This window comes from Palaemon carinicauda, chromosome 19 (assembly GCF_036898095.1).
Source record: "Palaemon carinicauda isolate YSFRI2023 chromosome 19, ASM3689809v2, whole genome shotgun sequence".
NCBI lineage: Eukaryota > Metazoa > Arthropoda > Malacostraca > Decapoda > Palaemonidae > Palaemon > Palaemon carinicauda.
In genome coordinates this window covers 16,896,960-16,919,080 of record NC_090743.1, presented here as the reverse complement: position 1 = coordinate 16,919,080, position 22,121 = coordinate 16,896,960, and the positions used below count along the sequence as shown (strand labels likewise).

At 35.4% G+C, this 22,121-nt stretch overlaps 1 protein-coding gene across 1 annotated transcript in view; it reads left to right on the top strand.

Moving 5' to 3' along the window:
• LOC137658476 (hsc70-interacting protein-like) overlaps positions 1–20,169 on the top strand; it is a 40,330-nt gene extending 20,161 nt beyond the window's left edge. Inside the window, exons 4-9 of the mRNA XM_068393219.1 lie at positions 7,509–7,676; positions 9,193–9,334; positions 12,151–12,253; positions 12,476–12,583; positions 12,833–13,114; positions 18,018–20,169. Coding sequence (XP_068249320.1) covers positions 7,509–7,676; positions 9,193–9,334; positions 12,151–12,253; positions 12,476–12,583; positions 12,833–13,114; positions 18,018–18,275 — 1,061 coding nt within the window. The 3' untranslated portion in view covers positions 18,276–20,169. The remainder of the gene's footprint in view (positions 1–7,508; positions 7,677–9,192; positions 9,335–12,150; positions 12,254–12,475; positions 12,584–12,832; positions 13,115–18,017) is intronic.
• The last annotated feature ends 1,952 nt before the right edge of the window (positions 20,170–22,121 follow it).

Sequence of the window (22,121 nt, the reverse complement as noted above, 5' to 3'; positions counted from 1 at the left end):
GGGTAAACTTGTGGGCTATTTGAAACTGCCCACTTAATCTTCAGCCACAGTCATGAAATGAGCAAAGTTCCGCCCTTTTATTTAAATATATCTGTGCTCTGTCGCTCTGTCGTAGGTGACCATCAACGACATTTTAAAGGACTGAAGAACCCTCTAATCCAGTTAAATAATATTGGTAGGGTTCATCATTTGATGTCCTCACTGAGAAACAAGATCATAATTATTAAGACGGGAGCCTAACGACTAGAGACGATGTTCTCTCAAACCTAAAAGGACTTAAACATCACCCCAGTCAATAGGAAATTCTGAACATGCGATTCAGGAAAGGTGTCTTTGGGGCCACATTACCGCTTATTTAATAAATGTTAAGGTAGTTTTAATTTAGCCATCTTCCTTTTTATGTGGTTTTGAACATTCAGGCGTATTTGAGGAAGTTTCTGTAACCTTATTGTTCATTTGTTCAACCTTTTCATTAACCTTTATGCAGATATGACCAGGTAATTGATAATAAATGAGTATTTAGAACAATCGGAGCATCAAGATATGATTTTAATATAATGTTTGGTAGTGGGGCACTACACTTGACAGGAATATATAGTACTCTTCAAAAGAATAAATAGGGCAGTGCCCACATGTTTATTCCTATGGAGAAAAAAAGATTGGTACATCTGAGTGAAAAAATTGAGATAATGGGATAGGATGGCTCAGGCATTTCTGCGCACCCTTTCTGAGTGTATCACTTTCGATCGGTTCACATGTGGTCGCCATTTTTGGTGATAGTTTACTCACGCTTCCAAGTTATTTCACCCGTTTTACCCCTGTTGCACCTTGTGAAGTGGTTTCTATGCTATTATTATTGGCAAATGGAAAGTAGTAATGTGGGAACTTATTTCCTAGATAATCTATTTGAAGAATAATGGCCATCAAACGAAGGAAATAGGTAAAGAGACTTTTATTAGTTAGCAAAGTGTGAGGAAGTACTTAGGTAATATTGGGAGGGAGGAAGCTCCTAACTCCCCAAACCTTTTGAAAAGGCCTGGACATTGTACGAAAGACTAGTAATAGGGCAATACGTGTTTTAAGGAGGGAACTAGAGAAGAACCTATGTTTAACAGCACTTCCTGTTACAGAATTGAATCCTGGTGTTTCTGAAGTATTCTGTCAGAACTATAAGTCGTCGTGTGCACGAACTTGGTTACACATGTCACTGGCCAACAAAGAAACTGCTTTTAAGCCTTAAAAAAAAAAAAAAGCACTGTAGACTTCATTTTACAATGAAATATCTAACTTGGAAGGACAAAGATTGGCTCGATGTGCTTTAGTCAGATGAAGCATCATTTATAGTAACAACAGGAAGAGAAGGCCACGTATCTTCATGCAGGGAGTGATCCTCTCAACTCTCGCTACATTTGTAGGACTGTTAAGCACTCAAGTTTATTGATGGTTGGGGTTTTTTTCTGGTGGGGCTCTAGGGTCTTTTGTTCTGACAGACAACATAGAAGTAATTCAGTTTGTTTATTACGAGTTATTAAATTATCAATTGTTGGAATAGTTTGAGCTGTTAGGGGTCCGTATATTTCAACAAGATGGAGCACTTTGCCACACAGCTTTATCAGTAAAACCGGTTTAAAAATTTTGAAATTCCCTTCATTGAAGACTGGCCGGGAAATAGCTACGATATAAACCTGATGGAAAATTTGTGGCACATGGTAAAGAAGGCTTTGCAGGGCAAAGACGTCGGCTTCCTCCCAAAGTGTGAAGTGGCTATTAGAGAGGCCTGGGAAAATACAATTGAAAATCTTGCCTTAATCACTGCCTAAACACTTGAAGGTGGTTAAGAGAAGGAAGGGCAACCCAACAAAGTATTAAACGTAAGAAAAATAATGTTTCTGTTCCAGGTGTTGCTCTGACAGCTACTAGATTACTACTAAGTTTATTCCTTTGTTGAGTAATGTAGGAAATATAGCTTATAAAATTAATATTGTTAAGAATTTATATTTCCTGTTCTTGCTTCATGATCCACCTCCATCAAAATATTGGAAGGCAGTGTATGAACATCAGGGGAAATCCATAGAAATAAACAAAATTTTAATGATACTTGCCTGATCTTCATATACAAGCCCCATTAATGGTGTTAAGAGGATAGGATATTAGGCTGGAATTCGAGAATGAAGGTGTGTGTAGAATAGCCACACATTGTTTCCTTAGTCACCAGATGTCAGCCTGGCGGTCTTATGCATAAGTTTCCTGAAGGGAATAATACTGGAAATTTTAAATGTTTGGGGATATTCAATATTGAGTCAGCTTTGAGAACAAAGCAATATGAACATCGGTTAAGTATAAAAGTAATAAACTTAGAGAATTTTTTTTTTTTTTTTTCTCTTCAAAACTCGAGCTATCTTTCAGTATATGAGGCATTTTCATATATTTCTCTTTTATACTTAATTCTATACTGATTTTTCATTTTTCCTATTTGGACTGGTTGTCCTATTGGGTTCCTAGGGCTTGTAGCATTCTACTTTTCCCACTATGGATTGCTGCAGTTGTGGTTTTAATAAAATTGTTTCAATATGGTAGGTGTTTATAACAATAATTACATTACTTTAAAGTAACATTTTTGGGGTGCATGCAGAGTTGCCTGATCTCCATGAGGATTAATGCTCAAAATAGTTGTTCGGGTTTAGATTGATAATGCAGGATTTATTAAAGGAAATGTAAAAAATATGAAAATTATTTATACAAAGACTAGGCAATATTGCTCTTGTTAATGTAAGTGAATAATTATTCAAAGTCTAATTTAGGATTTACCCCTTCATTTCTGTAGGAAATGGAAACTTTATTAAAGAACTAAAGTTAAATATTGTATATTACCGTGTAAAGGGCAAAATTTTAAGATGAAAAAAGTCAGGGTTTGCCTATTACACATGAGATACTTTTGGAATTATGAAAATACAATATTTTTCTCGACCCAATGAATTTATTGAGGTGTCAAAAAATTCATTGGGCCGGCAGCATCATCGTGGCTATCGTGTTCATTGCTTTCGTTTGCACCACTAGCACTGTCCTCTTGAAAAGTGCAATGTCCTCCGTTCCATCTAAATTGCTTGAAATGCATTTGCTATATCCTTAGAAAGCCAAGAGGAATCAAGTAAAGGCAATTCTATGTCATGCTTTTGCTAAACATGCCACCTAAAACCAAAACCATTGCTTTGTTCGTGTTTCATCACCGATCATAACCAACAAACAAGCGTACAGTATTAACACATTTGTGTATAGAATAGCTTTTGCAGCAAAAGAGATCTTTCCAAGTATTGGTTATGTGATAATAATGTTATTGTTAATGTTGAAATAACGATTTTATGTTTTTCCTAAAAATGCCGGCTTCAGAAAAAGTTTTGTTTACGTTCCATCACCAATCCTGGTAAACAAACGAAAGCACTTACACATGCATGTAATGTTACTAAAGATGCTAAGAGCTTTTAGTAAAGTGACTGGCATTGAAATTGATGTTCACCCATTACATGTAATAAACGATAAGAAAACCTTTTCTAAAGGAAATTTTGATGTTGGCCCTTTACATGGGGTCCTCCTTTACACTAGATTATACTGTACAGTAATTTAAACAACTTTGCCACATACCCCTCTTTTATTACAATATGGAGATCTGTCCCAGATCTATAAAATAGAGGGGGAAGAGACCTGAAAGCTCAATGACTAGAGATAGCTTGAATGTGTGATTGGAAGGGGTAAAGAACAGTTGGTCGGAGTACCTGACATTGAGGTCGTAAGACAAATTAAATGGGGAAGGACCATTATATATCATGGAGAAGGAGAGCGACTGATACACGTAAGTGATAAAATTATAGACATAAGAGTGAATAGAAATAATTTCACAATCAAAATCCTGTAGAGAGATGAACTAACTTCAATATTTCATTACCATCCTTAGCTTCGTAGTAGTATCACCTTGAGTTATCTTACCCAATTATTTAAAAAATTAGTAGTTCTACTTCTGAAAGTACTCGTTCTGTCCCCTTTTAATACAGACTTAATATTTCTACCTAAGAACAGTTATCTGACAACAATATGCCGTATATTACTGTGTAAAGAGTGAACCCCAAAAGAAGAGCGTTTTTATCATATCCTTCGTGTAATGGGCGAACGGCTATTTCGAGGCCATCCCAATGTTACTACACTTTTATTATAAATCTTAGCTCGCATATTATAATCTTTACTGTAGTTACTGTTATATATTCATGTTTTCAGTTTATAAATATATAAGCTTCATATTATTGATACATTAACAACATAAGGTAACTATTGGTATTTCATTAGCTATTTAGCATTAAGTCTAGGTTATACTCAATTACTTTATACAGTATGTGTTCCTTGTGAAACAAAAGATTCTTATTATTGTACTTCACATCAGAGGGTTACACTAAAAGGCTAGGTACATGCAATCGGCAAGAGAATTCAGCATTGGTGAAAGTAATGTCAGAAAGTGGAAGAAAAAAGCTGATGACTTGAGAAAAATGCCTTCTTATAGATGTGCATTATGAGGAAAAGCAGTTAAATGGCCTAAAATAGAAGAAAAAGTGGCAGAGTAGGTAGCGGAATATCACCAGGATGGTTATGTTGTAACAAGATCTGCAAAACAAATTTATGCAATAAAGGTAGCGAAGAAATCAGTTATTGGTGTTTTTTCTACAAGTCCCGGTTGGTGTAAATAGGTTTATGAAAAGGCACAACTTATTCATAAGAAAGGGAACAAAGATTACTCAGAAATTGCCCAATGTATTTAATGAAAAAATTAGTGTCATCAGTTCATTATAAAACGCAGAAAAAATACTAGTTACAGGTTTGCTTGCATCGGCAGTATGGATGAAACTCCGTTGACATTTGATATGTCATCGTCAGCTACAGTAAAAAAGATTGGAGATTAAACAGTCGCAATAAAAACAACTGGACGTGATAATTCGCACTTAACTCCTGTGCGTGCTTATATGGCTGATGGTATGTAACTTAAGGCAATGGTAATTTTCAAGACTGCCCAAGGGTAAGTTTCCTAGCGGGGTACTTTTGCAAGTCCATTCAAAAGGCTGGATGGATGAGGAGGGGTGTGTGAAATAGATTAAAGAAGCATGGGAGAAACGACCTGGAGAATGGAGAGAAGAAAAAGTCTCGTATGGGATATGTTCCGTAGCCGTTTGGGTCCTAAAGTTTTGAAGCAAATCTGTGACACAAATACAGATATAGCAGCAATTCCTTGAGGGTTGGCAGGTGTTTTGCAACCCCTCAATTTCTCTTGATAAATCTTTTAAGGATAATGTACATAAGCTGTGGACAAAATAGATGCTAGATGGTGATAAACTCTTCACAAAATAAGGCAGCATGAAAGCACCAACACTTTAAACTATTTGTTGTTGGGTGAAAAATGCCTAGGAATTAATTCACAAAACATTACAGGTAATTAAAATCATTTGAGAAATGCGGCATTTCAAATAGTTTAGATGGAACGAAGGATGATGCACTATTCAGTGATGACCGATAGTACAGTAGTGAGAACGAAACCAACAAAAATGATCCACATGACGATGCCGTTCATGATGAATTTTTTAACTTTTAATATTTCAAATGATAGTATTGATTTTGATGGATTTTAATTTCAATATTATTAAATAAAGTCTTTTTTCCTTTGCTTAATCTTGTTTGAATCATTGTAAGAAACCGTTAACTTGCAAATTTTGAGGTTTCAGACAGCCACCGCTCTTGGCACATTAGTTAACAGTCTTAGTTGTCCGAAACAAGTTTTTGGTGACGAAACTTTTGTAAAAAAGATAAAAGAAATTATTTTTATTTTTGTTTTACTTAAACACACAACTAGTGTATGATTATACAGTACTGATCGTATTATATGCTGTTAAGTCAATCCTTACTACTATGTAAGTAGAAAAATTAATTACTGGTATAAAGAAGGTAAATTCTAGGTTTCGCACAATTAGGCTAGCCTACAGAAGGTTCACAAAATAGAGCCTGAGTACAGTACCATCAATAAATGATGATAAAACTACTGGTTAATATTCTTATTTTAGTCAAACATGAAACTATATACCGTAATTAAAACAAGTATATTATATGATTTCAAGTCGATCCTTCCAGACTACTAACCTATTTATTTTCTCGACCTCTGTTGTATTGTCGATTGATTAATTGATTTGATGCCAGAAAACCTCAAATCAATCAACAATACAACAGAGGTTGAGAAAATAGATATTTTCATCATTCCAAAAGTACCTTGACTTTGGACATCCCAAACTATTCTTAAAATTTTGCCCTTTACATTGAAGTATACAGTAAATTATTTTTCTGCCAAATAATGTCCAATGAGATTTTAGTCGTGTAAACAAAATTCAGTATTCATAGTAATTATGTTGTAATAGTGTTTCCATTGTAAAAAGATCATTTTGATAGAAATATCTTGTATGTAATTGACGAATTTTAACAAAAATAATTTTGCAGTTTACCAGTCCTGTGTCTTGCATATTTTTTTCAAATATATTAAGAACACCCCTCACGGCCATTCGTACGTAAGCTACAGAGGTTAACTTGTTGGTTTGGTCAAAGTATTTGACAATATTAGTAATGTGTAAAAAATTATTTAGCAGCTACAGTTGATATGAATGTGTTGACGTGGTTTTGCCATGTAGAGAGAATGGAAAATGGATGTCTGCTGTTGAAGGTGATGAATCCAAGAGTTTATGGGAAAAGTACAAGAGGAAGGCCAAGGTTTGGGTGGATGGATGGAGTGAAGAAAGCTCCAGATGGTAGGAGGATAGATGTGAGAGAGGCAAGGGAGCGTGCTAGAAATTGGAATGAATGGCGAGTGATTGTGACGTAGTTCTGGTAGGCCCTGCTGCTTCCTTCGGTCGGTGACTGCTTAGGTAGCAGCAGTAGGGGATTCAGCCTATAATGCTTATTTGTGGTGGATAACTGGAGAGGGTGGGCTGTGGCACCCTAACAGTAACAACCAACAGGGGGGGGGGGGAGCAAAGAGAGGAAAAGTTTTTTCTTTTATTATGTCAGCTTGAAACCCCCCTCCTCCCATTATGGCAGGCGCCTTGGTGAATAGAATAGTAATGTCTGTCATGGCAATATTTTGATGAGGCTACTTGAATTATTAACGTTCAAGTAAATTTCTGTACTGTATGGTTACTTTGACTTAATTTTGTTATAGATAGTCATAAATTGTGTGCAAAAGGCTGCTCTATTGTTTTTTTAAAACGAAAACCTTCCTTTTGAATGTGTTTTCTAGTATTGGAATAATCCTTATTCAAGCATTTAGTTTTCAACTCCTAGAAAATTTTCTAGCTGATTTTTCATTATTAACGAACTCTTCGAAATATTCCTTGCACATTTATAAAATGGCCCTAAAATATTTGAATCTCCAATGGCCTATAGTCTTGATTTTGTTTTGAAATTTACAAATGATTTATGATTTTTTCTTGTAGAGGCTGAAACTGTGGATCCCCCTGAACTTGGTGATCCTGACAAGGAGGTATCTGAAGAGGACATTGATGCAGCTAATGATAAACGTTCTGAAGCAATGAGTGCAATGTCTGATGGGGATTTGCAGAAGTCTGTGGATCTCTTCACCGAAGCTATTAAGTTAAACCCAGGTTTGTGGATTGGCCTACACCAGGCTGGCTGGTGCACACTTGACATTTATGTTTTTTAGTGAACCTTGTTACTTGAATAGTCAGTTGGTTTCGTATGTGAGGGTTTTATGTATATTTTTACTGATACATAAGTATAGGGTGAGGTTGCAGATCATGGAAAATGTATGCATTATTGAATGTAATATGCGTGGCTACTGCTGCATTACTCCACAAAATTGTAGTTTAAAGTTAACTAGTTTATGGGAAGCATAAGTTAATATTACCTTAGAATCCATATACTCTTGATAGGAATTAACCCTTTTACCCCCAGGCTCTTTGGAAATTTCCAACCCTTAACTCCCAAGGGGTTATTTTTTTCCCAGCACATTTTGCAGTATATATTTTTTAAATTGCTCTAACAGCCTTAATTTTTGTCATAGAGAGGTCAGGTTGGTCTCATTCTCTTGGAAAATGCCTGAATTTTTAAAAAAAAATTATCAAAAATATGAAAAAAAATATTTTTATAGCATTTTTTTGCAAGGACGTACCGGTACGTCCATGGGGGTAAAGGGATGGGTTTTGTGAAACGTACCAGTACGTCCTTTGGGGGTAAAATGATGGGTTTTGTGAAACGTACCAGTACGTCCTTTTGGGGGTAAAAGGGTTAAGTAGCACTGCATTATGAAATAGGTTGAGTAAGAGGATATATTACTTAGAATACAACCTCAATTACCTGTGCCGGGCCCTTAAGCAAACCAAGTGTTTCACTTGAAACTTTTGATTCACAGTATCTGTGAATCAATATTGTTTCAGTACAACTCATTAAGCGTAAATTACCTTTGTCCGATGTAAAACTACAACAGTTTTAGTGAGCAAGTAACATTCTATTCCTAAACATGAGCAATCCACAGGTACTGTACTCGTATGTACTTTGGTGCTGCAATTCACAAAATTCTCTTTCCCTTTATTACCCCTTTTTCATGAAGCAGCATGAAAATTCAACTAGGGATAAGCAAGAAAAAAATTTTTTTTTTTAAGTGAATTCTTTTTAATGGTAATGCTGAATAGTTTTATAAGACTAGGGTAATGGATTATTTAGCTTTAGGAATATTCTTTATGTTGAAAACCAGTACATTAAAAATTTTTTATGTAGAATTGATGGACAGGTTTTTAGATATGGAAAGTCAAAAGATGACATTTATCACTGGAATTTACAAGTGTGTGTCTGTAAAGTTGAAGCTTCGTAAATATTAGGTGTTATCTTTGCTCCCAGGTCACCCCGAATATGGGGTGTTTTGACTTTTTCCTTAGTATAAATGCAATCTTGATGTTGCCATTTCCATTTACATTACTTGATTTCTAGTTTTTGATGTCTTAAATTATATTTTACATTTTATAGATGCTTTACACATGCCATACTGTAGTGAAGCTATTAAAGTACTGTATATATTTAGCTTTAATGTATTTTAAGTTTTAATGTTGCACTGCATAGAAAATTACTGTTAGTGATTTCCTTTTTACACGTTTTCTTTTTCAGCCTCTGGTATGTTGTATGCAAAGAGAGCAAATGTTCTTTTGAAACAAAAGCGAGTTAATGCAGCCATCAGAGACTGTAATGAAGCACTGAAGCAAAATCCAGATTCTGCAGTAGCATTCAAATACCGAGGGAGAGCTCACAGGTAAATTCTGTTCAGGTGCTACATAATGGGCACACAAACTTACCCCCCCCCCCTTCTTTCTCTCTCTTTCTCTTTTATGTTTATTTTTAATTGCATAGATTAGACTTACTCAGTCTTTTTACCGTTCATCGAGTTCATTATCATCTCCTCCTACACCTATTGACGCAAAGGGCCTCGGTTAGATTTTGCCAGTCTTCTCTATCTTGAGCTTTTAATTCAATACTTCTCCATTCGTCATCTACTTCGCGCTTCTTAGTCCTCAGCCATGTAGGCCTGGGTCTTCCAACTCTTCTAGTGCCTTATGCAGCCCAGCTGAATGTTTGGTGAACTAATCTCTCTTGAAGTGCAAAAAGCTTGCCAAAACCCCCTCCATCTACACCTCATTATCTCATACACATATGGCACTCAAGTAATCTCTTGTAGTTTCATTTCTAATCCTATCCTGCCATATAACTCCCAATACCCTTCTGAGGGCTTTGTTCTCAAATCTCCTAAATCTATTGTTGATCGTTTCATTATCATACCATGACTCATGTCCTTAAAGATTTAAATTTTGGAGGTATTAAAAGCAACCTTGCTTCTCTGCACTAATGTGGTTATGGCAGACATTTATGAGAACAGTTTAGTACTGTAGTGCTATAGCATGTCATTGCATGATATGTACAGTACTATAGTCCATTTCTTTTAGCGAGTCATAATTGCACCGACTCGCAGCGGTGCCCTTTTAGCTCGGAAAAGTTTCCTGATCGCTGATTGGTTGGACAAGAAAATTCTAACCAATCAGCGACCAGGAAACTTTTACGAGCTAAAAGGGCACTGTTGCGAGTCTGTGCAAATATGACTCGCTAAAAGAAATGGACTATAGTTAAGTGCTGGTATGATATGGAGAATTCACTGAATTGCTGTAGGGGGTTTACGGTATTAAACCCTTCACTACGAGGCAGTGGATCTTCCCTCAGTAGTTATATGCGAGATTTGTCACCACCACTACTGTACATGCACACTTACTCTATAAATGCCTACATTTCAATGTGTTTTATTGCTAATTACAAAATTAATATTTCAAGTTTGCTTTATTTTCCATTATTATCTCCATCAATGGAGTTGGTGGGAGGTTATGTTTTCGCACGTTCTTGTGTGTATTTTTTTCTTTGTAAACAGCTTCCTGGCCACGATTTTAATATTAGAGTAATGAAACTTGCAGGGGTTAACTATTACGTATAAACCTGGAAATTAAATTTTGGAAGGTCAAGGTCACTGTCAACCAAATGTCCAATTCACGTAATTAGCCATAATTTTGTATATGATTGTCACAAAGACTTCAAACCCACGCCAATTAATACTTGTTAAGGTCGAGTCCAATGTCCAACAAAAGGACTTAATTCTTGTCATCAACCATACGGCCACATTTTTATTTGTAATGAAACTTGCAGGGATTTTAAACTTATGTAAAGAGCTGGAAATGATTAAATTTTGGAAGCTCATAAAGTTAAGATCAATGACGAACAAAACGTCCAAAATCAGTCCAAACAGTAGAGAAATAAGCTGTCGTAGCGCAGGTCAGTACTCCGAGCGCTTTTCTGGTATTTCACTGTAAATAGCCAAAATATTCTTTCCATTTATTGGGAAGTTATTATAGAATAATTTTTCAGAAATTTGTTTTATATAATTTTCTCTAAATATTGGTAAAGCAGTGTCATTTTGGGAAAAAAAAAAACCATATATTGAAATGACTGTTATTCCATAATAATTCCATGATAAATAGCCATCGAAAAGCATACAACTACTCATTAGTACAGTAATAATGGACATTACATTATACAGAAATGTAATGAAAACATCCATTTGTTTCCTTTGACACAAGAGGTATTCTATAATATTTAATTATAATTTACACGATAAAAGCAATATCACAGTCCTAGCTTGTGTTTACGAAAGATTTTTCAGTCGTGACAAAATGTAATGCAAAACTAATTTTGAAAATCCGCAATCTTTGTCAAATAGTCGTTCGTAAGAATGGTATAGCAAATAACACAATAAATATACCGCATATCTATAGTTATAAATTAGAATCATTGTAATGATAGAATTTGAAACATACGGAATTATATTGAATTTACGTTTATACATAATTATCCCTGCTTTCCCCACCATCACACCCTTTAGGGCCCTAACAATTACTCCCCCCCCCCCATCTCCCTTTGCCCTAACAACCAAAATCTTCTACACCTGAAATTCTGGAATCTATGGATATTTGAGGTTACAGGGCAGGGGGCGCATTTGTATTTGACTGTACATTAGGTGACACATAGTCCATTAATTAAATGTTTTACTGTACACAAAGTATCCAGAAAATTTTACAAAAGTTTTATGTGGCATGAAAGCTGGCCTCTTTTGGTGTGCCAGAAGCTCTAGGATGTAAACTGGGACCATGTAGACAAATTTTATTGTACAGTAAATTTTATATGAAACATAAGTACGCAAAGAATTAGCATAATTGTAAATTTCAGAAAATTGTGGCAGTATAACAACTTCTAATTACCACCTCAAAGTAGGCTTAAAATTGCTTTAGGGTTTAAAATATTGTTGGCTGTACCCCCAACTGGAAAGGAGGCTCGCTTCACTCGCCATAGTCTGACTAACGCCCTGAAATTTTTCTGAAAAAAATCCCTGCTTATGAATTTGTAACTACTACTGATTTCTAGGAATCCAAGATTATGTCTTCAGGCATTGCCTTTAGAGTTAGTTTCTCTTATATAATCCTTTCATAATACTGTATGTAAGATGGTAATTTTTCTAAAAAAAAAAAATTTCAGGTTACTCGGAAACTGGTTAGAGGCTGCTAAGGATTTACGGTTGGCGTGTAAACTTGATTTTGATGAACAGGGTGATGAATGGCTGAAAGAAGTCTTGCCTAATGTAAGTATTGTGTAGGGTTTCCATTATTAAGTAAATTAACATATTTAACATGAATATATTTGTATTTGTGTTCTCACAAGTAAGAAAACATCTAGAGGGGTTTCTGGTTTAGTCGTTTTTCGTGTTGAGTTGCAAGTCTTGTAACAAATTAGTGATTTTACATGAAGTATAGCTATTTGGTTTCAGTATTACTCCGGAATTATTTTGATTAATTTTTCTCAGGCATCGAAGATTGAAGAACACAACAGAAAATATGAACGGCTTAGAAAAGACAAGGAAGCCCGCGAAAAAAGGGAACGAATCCGCAAAGCCCAAGAAGCTCAAAAGAAGGTGTGTACAGTACAGTATATGTCATGTAAAGTTTTTGATATATAGATCATTACAAAAGTGAAATGTTCAGGTATCTAAGATATGCTTGCTAAGACTGCTTTGAGAATTTATTGTAAGCCTCTTATACATTTTATTATATATTATTGCTCTATTACAATATACATTATGTATAATTTAATACATTTCATATTGATATTTTCGTTGGATTCTTCATCTCTTCCTATTTGTCACTTATTGTCTGTATTTTAGGCTCAAGAAGAACAGAAGAAGCAAGGATTTCCAGGAGGAATGCCTGGTGGATTCCCTGGTGGATTCCCAGGTGGATTCCCAGGTGGATTCCCTGGTGGTATGCCAGGTGGAATGCCGGGAGGTATGCCAGGTGGAATGCCTGGTGGTATGCCAGGTGGAATGCCTGGTGGTATGCCAGGTGGAATGCCGGGAGGTATGCCAGGTGGAATGCCTGGTGGTATGCCTGGTGGAATGGATTTTGAACAGATATTGAAAGATCCTGAGATATTGACAGCAATGCAGGTAAGTGATAATGTTTTTGTAACTGATTCACAGTTTTATTTGCAAGCCTAAAGGACAGTACTGTAGCTCCCCTTCCGTACCGAAAATGCTTTCGGGTGCCCATGCAAGACTAGTTTACAGTACTGTTAAAACAGTGATTGTGGTAAATGAAAACTAAAATCCCTAATGTTCCAAAACCACAAATGGGTCATACAAGAAGGGGTTGTCCATTGTTTCCATAGATTCAGACATTTGTATATTTATTTTGTATACATACATGCACATACATATAAAGGGGAAGGAGTAATTCCTCATTTAGGGAATGTTGCCATTGGCTAAGGAGAGTGGTGTGATTATGCATGGTAACGTGAAAACACTTTTAAAATAGTCCTTACAAAATCAATAATACTAGACTTGAATCCCTGGCTTCGTTGATTGGATTGCCTCAAGAAAGGAGGAGGCGCTATTCATAGTAAAATACCCTTGGGTGTGATGTACCATCAAACTTTCATATGGTTTATGTTTTGTAAATAACATTTCTGGTACGTCATACATAAGATATGGGCAACCTGCGGCCCGTGACATGTTGAAATATGGTCCGCATAGCTTTTTAGCTTTCTTAAAACAAAATACTCAAACTATTAGATGCTCAGTCTTTTTCTTCAAAATTCCTTTCTCAGTCGAACTAATCATTTACAGGCTAAAAGATTACCTTCTGACCTTCAAGAAATTTAAATACATTTGAGAGGATTATTTTAAGGGGAATACCTTTTTAATCTTTTAATTAGCCTCCCAGCAAAAGCCTGCCACTTAAGTACTTGATCCTTATTGTTTTTTTGTATGCTTAACAAGGATGTAAATAAATAGTATCTTCTAGAAAAAGTACTATTGTTCTTCGTTCCATTTCTATCAACCCACTTTAAAATTACTATTGTTCTTCATTCTGTTTCTATCAACCCATGAAGATCATAGTTCTTGTATCCTTGCACCAAAGATTACAATTTTTTGAATATTTGAAACCCAAGCAACCTAAGTTATATGCTTACACTGATGGTTTTTATTGATTTGGCAGTCTTTTTATACCACAGAAATGAGATAGGTTAAAATTAGTCTTCATTTTTAAAATTGTTCACTCAATAGGTTGTTTTATTGTCGGATATATACATACATATACCAAGGCACTTCCCCCAATTTTGGGAGGTAGCCAACATCAAACAAATGAAACAAAAAAGGGGACCTCTCCTCTCTACGTTCCTCCCAGCCTGACAAGGGACTCAACCGAGTTTGGCTGCTACTGCTAGGGTGCCACAGCCCACCCTCCCCCGTTATCCACCACATATGAAGCTTCATAACGTTGAATCCCCTACTGCTGCTACCTCCGCGGTCATCCAAGGCACCGGAAGCAGCAGGGCCTACCGGAACTGCGTCACAATCGCTCGCCATTCATTCCTATTTCTAGCACGCTCTCTTGCCTCTCTCACATCTATCCTCCTATCACCCAGAGCTTCCTTCACTCCATCCATCCACCCAAACCTCGGATATATACAATATTCATATTTAGTTACGTACTTATTCATTTACACAAATAAAGTAGTCCTGTATACATTATTTTATGATTTTCTTTGACCTAAATATAATTAGGGCAGTAGCAGTAGTTCCCAGATTACTCACTAGTGTTTTCTGGTGCTGTATTTACTTTGTTTTGATAGGGCCCATGATTGAAGTAATGTTTATTTTCATGAGTTTCATTTTACATTTCTCAAGTTTCATTTTGATGAGTGTCATTTATTTTAATTCCTTAATTGTGTCATCCTAGTGTGAAAAACTTTAGTGATGATCTCAGCTGCTTTTTCTGATGTTGGCCACTCCATTAGAATTTGGTAGTAATTTTGATTGATTTATTGCATAGAGAAACTTTTTGCGATACAACGGACTATCAGCATTACTGGACCCGCCTGCCGCCTTATTAGTCCGTTATTTCGTGGTTATACTGTACTATGCTAAAGAATAAGGGAACTTGTGAATAGGCGTACATACAGGTAGTCTTCGACTTACGACCGAGATGGGTGTCATAAGTCGATTTGGACGTTTGTGAACTTAAAGAGTGAAGTTTCCATTGATATATTATGGTGCGTCATGATTCGGCAATTGTCCGAGACATATTTTATCAGTATTTTCTTACTGTATATCATTATTTCATTTTCTTGTTGTATAGGATATGATACACTCTTCTTTTAAAACATTTTTGTATCCTATTTTTCAATTTTGGAAGCATTTTAACAATTACCAATTTTTTTTATGTTTACTTTTGGTCGTGATCAGCTGATCTGAAGATTCCGCTACCGTATCGAGAGGATGCGTATTGTTTATATTTTTTAATTTATTTGAAATATCTTCATGATGAATATTACATCAGCACCAATATGTTACAGGATATCATAGATTTCATACAGTACATTTATACCCATTATTATTAGTTATCATACGAACACATTCTCTCTCTTTCTCTGTGCGTGTGCACATGAACGGGTAGTTAATTTTTCAAGCTTCCTGCAGTGCAGTATTTAATTGTTAGTTCATCATTAAGCCTTCATATTTCATTGGACATTAATTTGTTTAATTGTGCACTATTAGAACATGTTTGTATTCTATTTTTCAATTTTTGGAGCACTTCAATAATCAACAATAACTTTTGTTTTATTTTTGGTAGGCATCAGCTGATCTCAAGGTCACGCTACAGTACAGTATTGCGGTTTTGGGAAGATATGAATGACACTGTTGTTTATATAATTCTCTCTCTCTCTCTCTCTCTCTCTCTCTCTCTCTCTCTCTCTCTCTCTCTCTCTCTCTCTCTCTCTCTCTCTCTCTGAGGAATTCTTTGTATCCTTAGTTTATGTTTCGATTATGGGAATACTAATTTTACTCAATAACGCATCCACCAGAAATATGATGCCATCAGAGTTCTATTCTCATAACGTGATACAGACCACTAAGACACTTGATATCGTTACTCGATGTTTTGATGATGAGAATAATAAGATTACTGGGCAACACACCGAAAGGGAATCTTTCATTTTGTCAGAGCGCGTTCCGCCAGAAATATGTCTCAGGACGTAACGTGAACTCGGCTTTACTTTTTCTTGCAAGAATTGAAAGAAAATACTAAGCAAATTTATTTCATTTTTTATAATGTAAAAGCAAATATGTTATTTCTAAGAAAATATTTGTCCTTTTAATGTATTTTCATTACATAAATATTGATCTATTTCTAAAGATGAAATAAAGCTAGCCTATAATCAAATTTACGCTAAGTAGTACTCATAACCGATACAGACCCACAAAATTATTTGTATCGTTACTTAGTGTTTTGATTATGAGAATACTAATATTAATCTCTATCCTATTGGAAGGAAATCACTCTATTGCCCTCTCGTGTTCCACCGGAAATATGACGTCACTAGACATATGATATGAATGTGACAGACATTAAAACTTTGGATACTGTATACAGTATTATCAATAAAATAAAATACTACCTTACCAATATAAATCAATTAATTTTTCTACAAGAAAATAGATATGTCACTAGTGTACTATTGCCGACATACTTATGACGCCATCACAGTTGAAAAATGGTTGAACAGTCGTAAGTCGCATAGGTCGGAGTCGACCTATAGATGGCATGTACTTGTCATTGTAGGTAGAGCTATTCTGCTTTTCTGTCACATGATTTGATGGAAACAAGCAGCAATTGAATTTTCATGGAAAGTTAGGAATCTTATGGTGATCAGTAGTTGAAGACTTCAATTTCCTGGATGAGTTTGTTAGGTTTGGTAGTAGGAATGAGTGGTTATGTTTTGGATCACTTGGTGTCCAGCACTTATGATGAAAATGTTGAGAGTACAGTATATGATTTTATTACTGAACCGTCTAACTTTTTGTTAGATTTTACACTTCACACATTCCTTGTTACCATATGCTTGTGTGTTAAGGATTCTAATTATTAATAGTACTACAGGTACTACAAGACAAGTTGCAACACCACGGTAAAAACCATAGCACACTGACTGACTATTTACAAAGAGAAGAATAGTTGCAGTGCTCTTGAAAATGAAGTTCTTAGATGCAGGTAATGATAAAAAAAGGGCAACCTTGATAAACCCCCAATCATCTTTGGCCCTTCAAAGAAGAAGAGCTGAAGATAGTCCTTGAGCATATCTGCAAGCTAAATAACCTATGACCCCTGAGAGTAAGGTCATGGTACAGTATATAGGCCACAGCATTATGCAAATTAAGAATATTTTTATGATTTTGAAGTGTTTCTACTGAAAATACCTTGGGTAAACATTCTTGTGGGTAAATAACAATATAATAGATACAGCCACTACCCACATATGAGAATTGAAGGTGTAACAAGTTTAGTGTTGCAAGAATTGTGAAGAAGGAGAAGTATGTTAGGAGTATGCCAAATTGTTTGATGTATGTTTAGGCAATTGAAACAGCCAAGCCTAGTAAAAGATCCAACATCAAACTGGCCCATCTTTTAAGTTCACTCTTTAGCAGTAAAGTAGTATTGTATTTCGATGGGTATTTTAAATAATTATATCACATGAGGGGAAAGAGTGGGGCCACAGCATTATTGTATCTTTGTAAATAATTCAACCTTGGACTAAGTTAGAAGTAGATGTTCTTCGTCACTTGTCCTTAACAAATTGGGCTTTTCAAAACCTTCGCAGATACTAAAGATTTAGTTTTGAGCCAACCCAATTTAAGAGTTTGTCTGGAGAGTCAAGTTTTGAGGGTGTAAGATTATGTTCTTCACTGTATTACAATCAAAGTAATTCAGTTAGAATCTTTTATAAAGTTTCATTAGGATTTGAAAATAACTTCACGAGTTCTATTCTTTTCCCCCTTTTTTTTTTAGGATCCAGAGGTTGCAGCTGCTTTCCAAGATGTATCTACAAATCCTGCAAATATCTTCAAATATCAGAGTCATCCAAAAGTAGCTGGAATTATAAAGAAAGTACTCACCAGGTTTGGTGGCGATGATAGTGAAGGATTTCCAGGAATGCCGATGTTTGGAGGCTCTATGGGGTCAGGAGGAAGTCGGATGGGAGGTGATGGAGGAGAGGGAGGAACGGGTAATAGTGCCCCTAAAAACTGTGCAGATGATCTGGATTAATTTTTATTCCAAACATACAGTATATGGCAGACCTTAAATTGTGACAATTGATTAATTTGTTTTAGTTTTGATTTTTGGAATTTATTACAGGTTTCATGTACTGTTAGCGAGAGACTTTTGGATACAAATCAGTAAATGGTTTCAAATGTAATTTAATTGAATGCCAGCAGTATTCTTATTAATCCCAGCCTTCCTTATGTAAGTATTGTAACAGGATCTCAATTTCTTCGCCATTGCGGAACGACATTTGTTTCTGAATTCAGATCTTCGTATTATTAGTGAAATATCCGGTTTGGTTAAGTGAACTTATCACTGTAGCTTAAAGTTGCTCACCTTTATTCATAGTAACACTAGATTTGAGTGGTACTTTGGAATGTGGTAAATTCACTTACACCAGTCTTTACATTCAGTTGAGAATTGTAAATTTACTGAAATTATATTTGACACCAGTTGGTTTGAACATCTTTTGTAAGGAAGGTGATTTATTTTGAATTTACCTTGTAAATTTAATGAAGAATAATGTGAGGAAGTTGTATTGAAAACAGAAATGACTACTAAATAGGGTTTGAGGAAATTGTGTTTTTCTAAGTCCAAAGCTAAACTTCCAGTTCTATACCTCAAAACTCTTATCATTAGGATTCTAATGACATTTGGAATTGTAATCAGGCATAGCTCAAGATTAGTATGTGAAGTGCCATAGTATTTTTTAAATTTAAACAGATTTTATTTTCCTAGCATTTTTAAAAACATTCCTCCATATAGTTCTCTTGTTTTCATGGGATATTTTCAGCAGTATTGCATGAGCAATGAAGTTGTCCATCTGTATACCTGCACAGTACTGTAAATGATATGCAATTTTAATTTTAGTTATCAAGTTTCATAGCTTGAATATTTTACAAGTTGTTAATCTGCTAGGTTTGGCAAATTTGTAATCCATTCATATTGCACACTACAGTACTACATTTACATTGTTTTTATGCTTTGGTTGAATATATTGGAAATGTTGAAGCCAACTAGTATAATCTTTTTGTCTTCTATCCTGTATTTGCTCTTAGGATGAGAAAAGTAAACACAATGTAGGAGTGATGTTAATGATTTTGGTGCGATAAATAAAGCGATTATGGTAATATAAGAAAAAAGTTATGGGAGAGAGAAAAGTTATTTTATATTGCTATAATGAACTGTGCTACATATGTTTAAAATCAAATAAATCTTATGCTCTGAAACAGGCATTGATAATTATTAAGGTTTCCTAATTTAACTTTAGTGTGGTACAATGTTGTATCAGGAAATAGATTAACAATATTATCCTTGCTCCAATTCATAACTTTATATCTTGTTTTGCAAGCTGGTTGCATATAGAATGTCTACTACTGTTTCATTATAGTTATCTTGTCCTTTGCTGTAGGTTTATCTATTATTGGGTCATACTGAAAATATTCAGGTAAAATCTGCATTTATAGATGCTGTTCTTAGAAGAGTACCTGTAGGTCTGAATTTACTTCCCTCTTATTGTTTTCACTTTCACTTCCTGCTTGCTTAAAAAAATGCTTTACATAGCATGTGAGCCCATATAGAGAAGGGAGTTCTATACTTAATGACAATAGTATAAACTGTATCTAGAAAAAGCTATTGTATTCTACATTCTTGGTACTGTATAAGGCTTGGTGATAAATGGATTGGAGTGCAGAGTTGGTTAAGTTGATGAAATGAAATGTCCATCCATAATGACTTGTCTAGCAGTGATTCAGTTTATCAACTACCATTGTTACTTGTTAAATGAAGGTACATTGGTGGTCAAATACTTACTTGAACTAACATAAAGTGCCCAGACCCAAAATAAGTTCTTACAAAATAGTTTTAAGTGTGTATTTGTAAATAAACATAAAATGAACTATTGGTTTTTTGGTCCTTTTTTTATTTTTCTTGGTAATTTTTTTTTTAATTTGTGAGATCCCTTTTTTGGGGAGAAATTTATCGCAAAAAGAATCTGCCTCGGAACTTGCTTGTAGAACAGTCTGTTTTGCTAGGCAAACTGATTCCTCTTCATTGTCACCGTAGGTGAAAATTTCTTTGCTGTATGAAATTGATTACAGTTGTATGATAAAAGTATAAGTATTGTTTGTCATTTTTACATCTGCTCAAAACATGAACTATTTCTACCCTGTTGTTTGTGTGATTGAATAGAAATGTCAGTAAAGTGATAACCCATAAAGATGACCTTAATCTTTTGTATTTGAATGTGGTGATGGTTTTAGTGGCTGAAATTAATTTATGCTTTGGTCTTTCTCTAGACTAGTTTTCTGTAGTTTGACTGGTCAGTGGTTTGTCAAAGTTTCTCCCTCAACATAGTGAAGAGGTCAACCGCAGTGGAATTGATGATGTGATGAACTAGTGGGAATAAGATGAAAAGGTCACTAGTTGTTTATATTTTTGACTATATGTAATAGTGTCATCCAAAAGTCAACCCTAAATTTGCTTATGACTTGCTTCTTTCAATGTAATCACAAGAAAGTACAAACTCATCTTCAAAACGACACGACGTGAGTAGCTTTAATAGCAGCCTCTTGGATAGCAAACTAAGTGAAATGCTTTAGTTATCCCTCATTGCAGCTCGGTAACTCCTGCTTTTAGTGCTGTTGTTGCACTGAAGGCAGTACAGTACTTGATGAGCTTTGCTGTGTCTGTTTGGCCCCTAACTGCTCTCTCTTTCCCAAGCCTTTTCTGATATCCTGCTGTCTAATGTATTTGATCATTTACTTAGTGCCAATGCAGGGTTTCCCTGCCCAGTTCCACCTGAAGGTTATATGGCTTCCCAGAATGGGTCAAATGACACAAATTCATAATTACACTCCGATCCTATTAACTAACATAGGTACTGTATTTTGAACATGAACGAATTGATTATTTTGCCTTTTTCACTTTTTAGCCAGAATATTGGCAAGTTTAGAATTACGGTCCGTCCTCACTTTTCGCGCGTTCATTCTATGCGGTTTAGCTCATTCGTGACAGAGAGAGCCGTATAACCTATTGAATATAAAATCACATTCGCGATGAGTACTCTCCCCGTACAACGATTTCAAACGGCCTATAATCCTTTTCACATAGCTCTCTGCGCCACTACCCTCTCCTCCCAGCACAACATCCCATCTCACGCTGACTACCTCAGTCTTACATTGTCTCCTCGCATGTGCATCTCCTTCATTCCTTTTTGAGCAGAATCATGTTTTCATGTAAAAAAGTGATGTATTTTTATACAGTAGTACAGTACATATTCTTGGACATCGTTTATATTTATGGGGTAATGCACTGAGGATGCGTGATTCCGTACAGTACTGCGCAAGAGAAAACTCGTTAGGAGTTACGTCATGCTTCAAGACGGCTGCATAGAACTTCATACGTAAATGGTTAGTGGTCTTTGTACAAAGTATGTACACTTAGTTAATCTTGTATGCAGTATCATTGTATACATATTGTACAGTACTGTACATTAATGACTACATTTACTGTACTCTACAATATGTAAATGTAGCCTATGTGTGCCATGTGTAATCTAATGGTGTGGGTCGTTCGAATGAAGACAGCGAACACTTTAAGTGATAGAACAGTATTTCAGTAATTTACACTACAGTACTGTATCAGCGAGTGTTATTATTAGATAGGAACAACAGTGCTTTGTTGTTTCAAGTGTCCCGATGACTACTGTAGTGTTATTATACTGTACCGTAGCTGCCTTACCGTGTCCAGGACATAGTGCACATGCAGTGTACCCTACACTTACTAAAATATCTTCAATCAAGTATAAAGTACATATACTGTGATAGAAACCAAGTAAAAGCAATATTA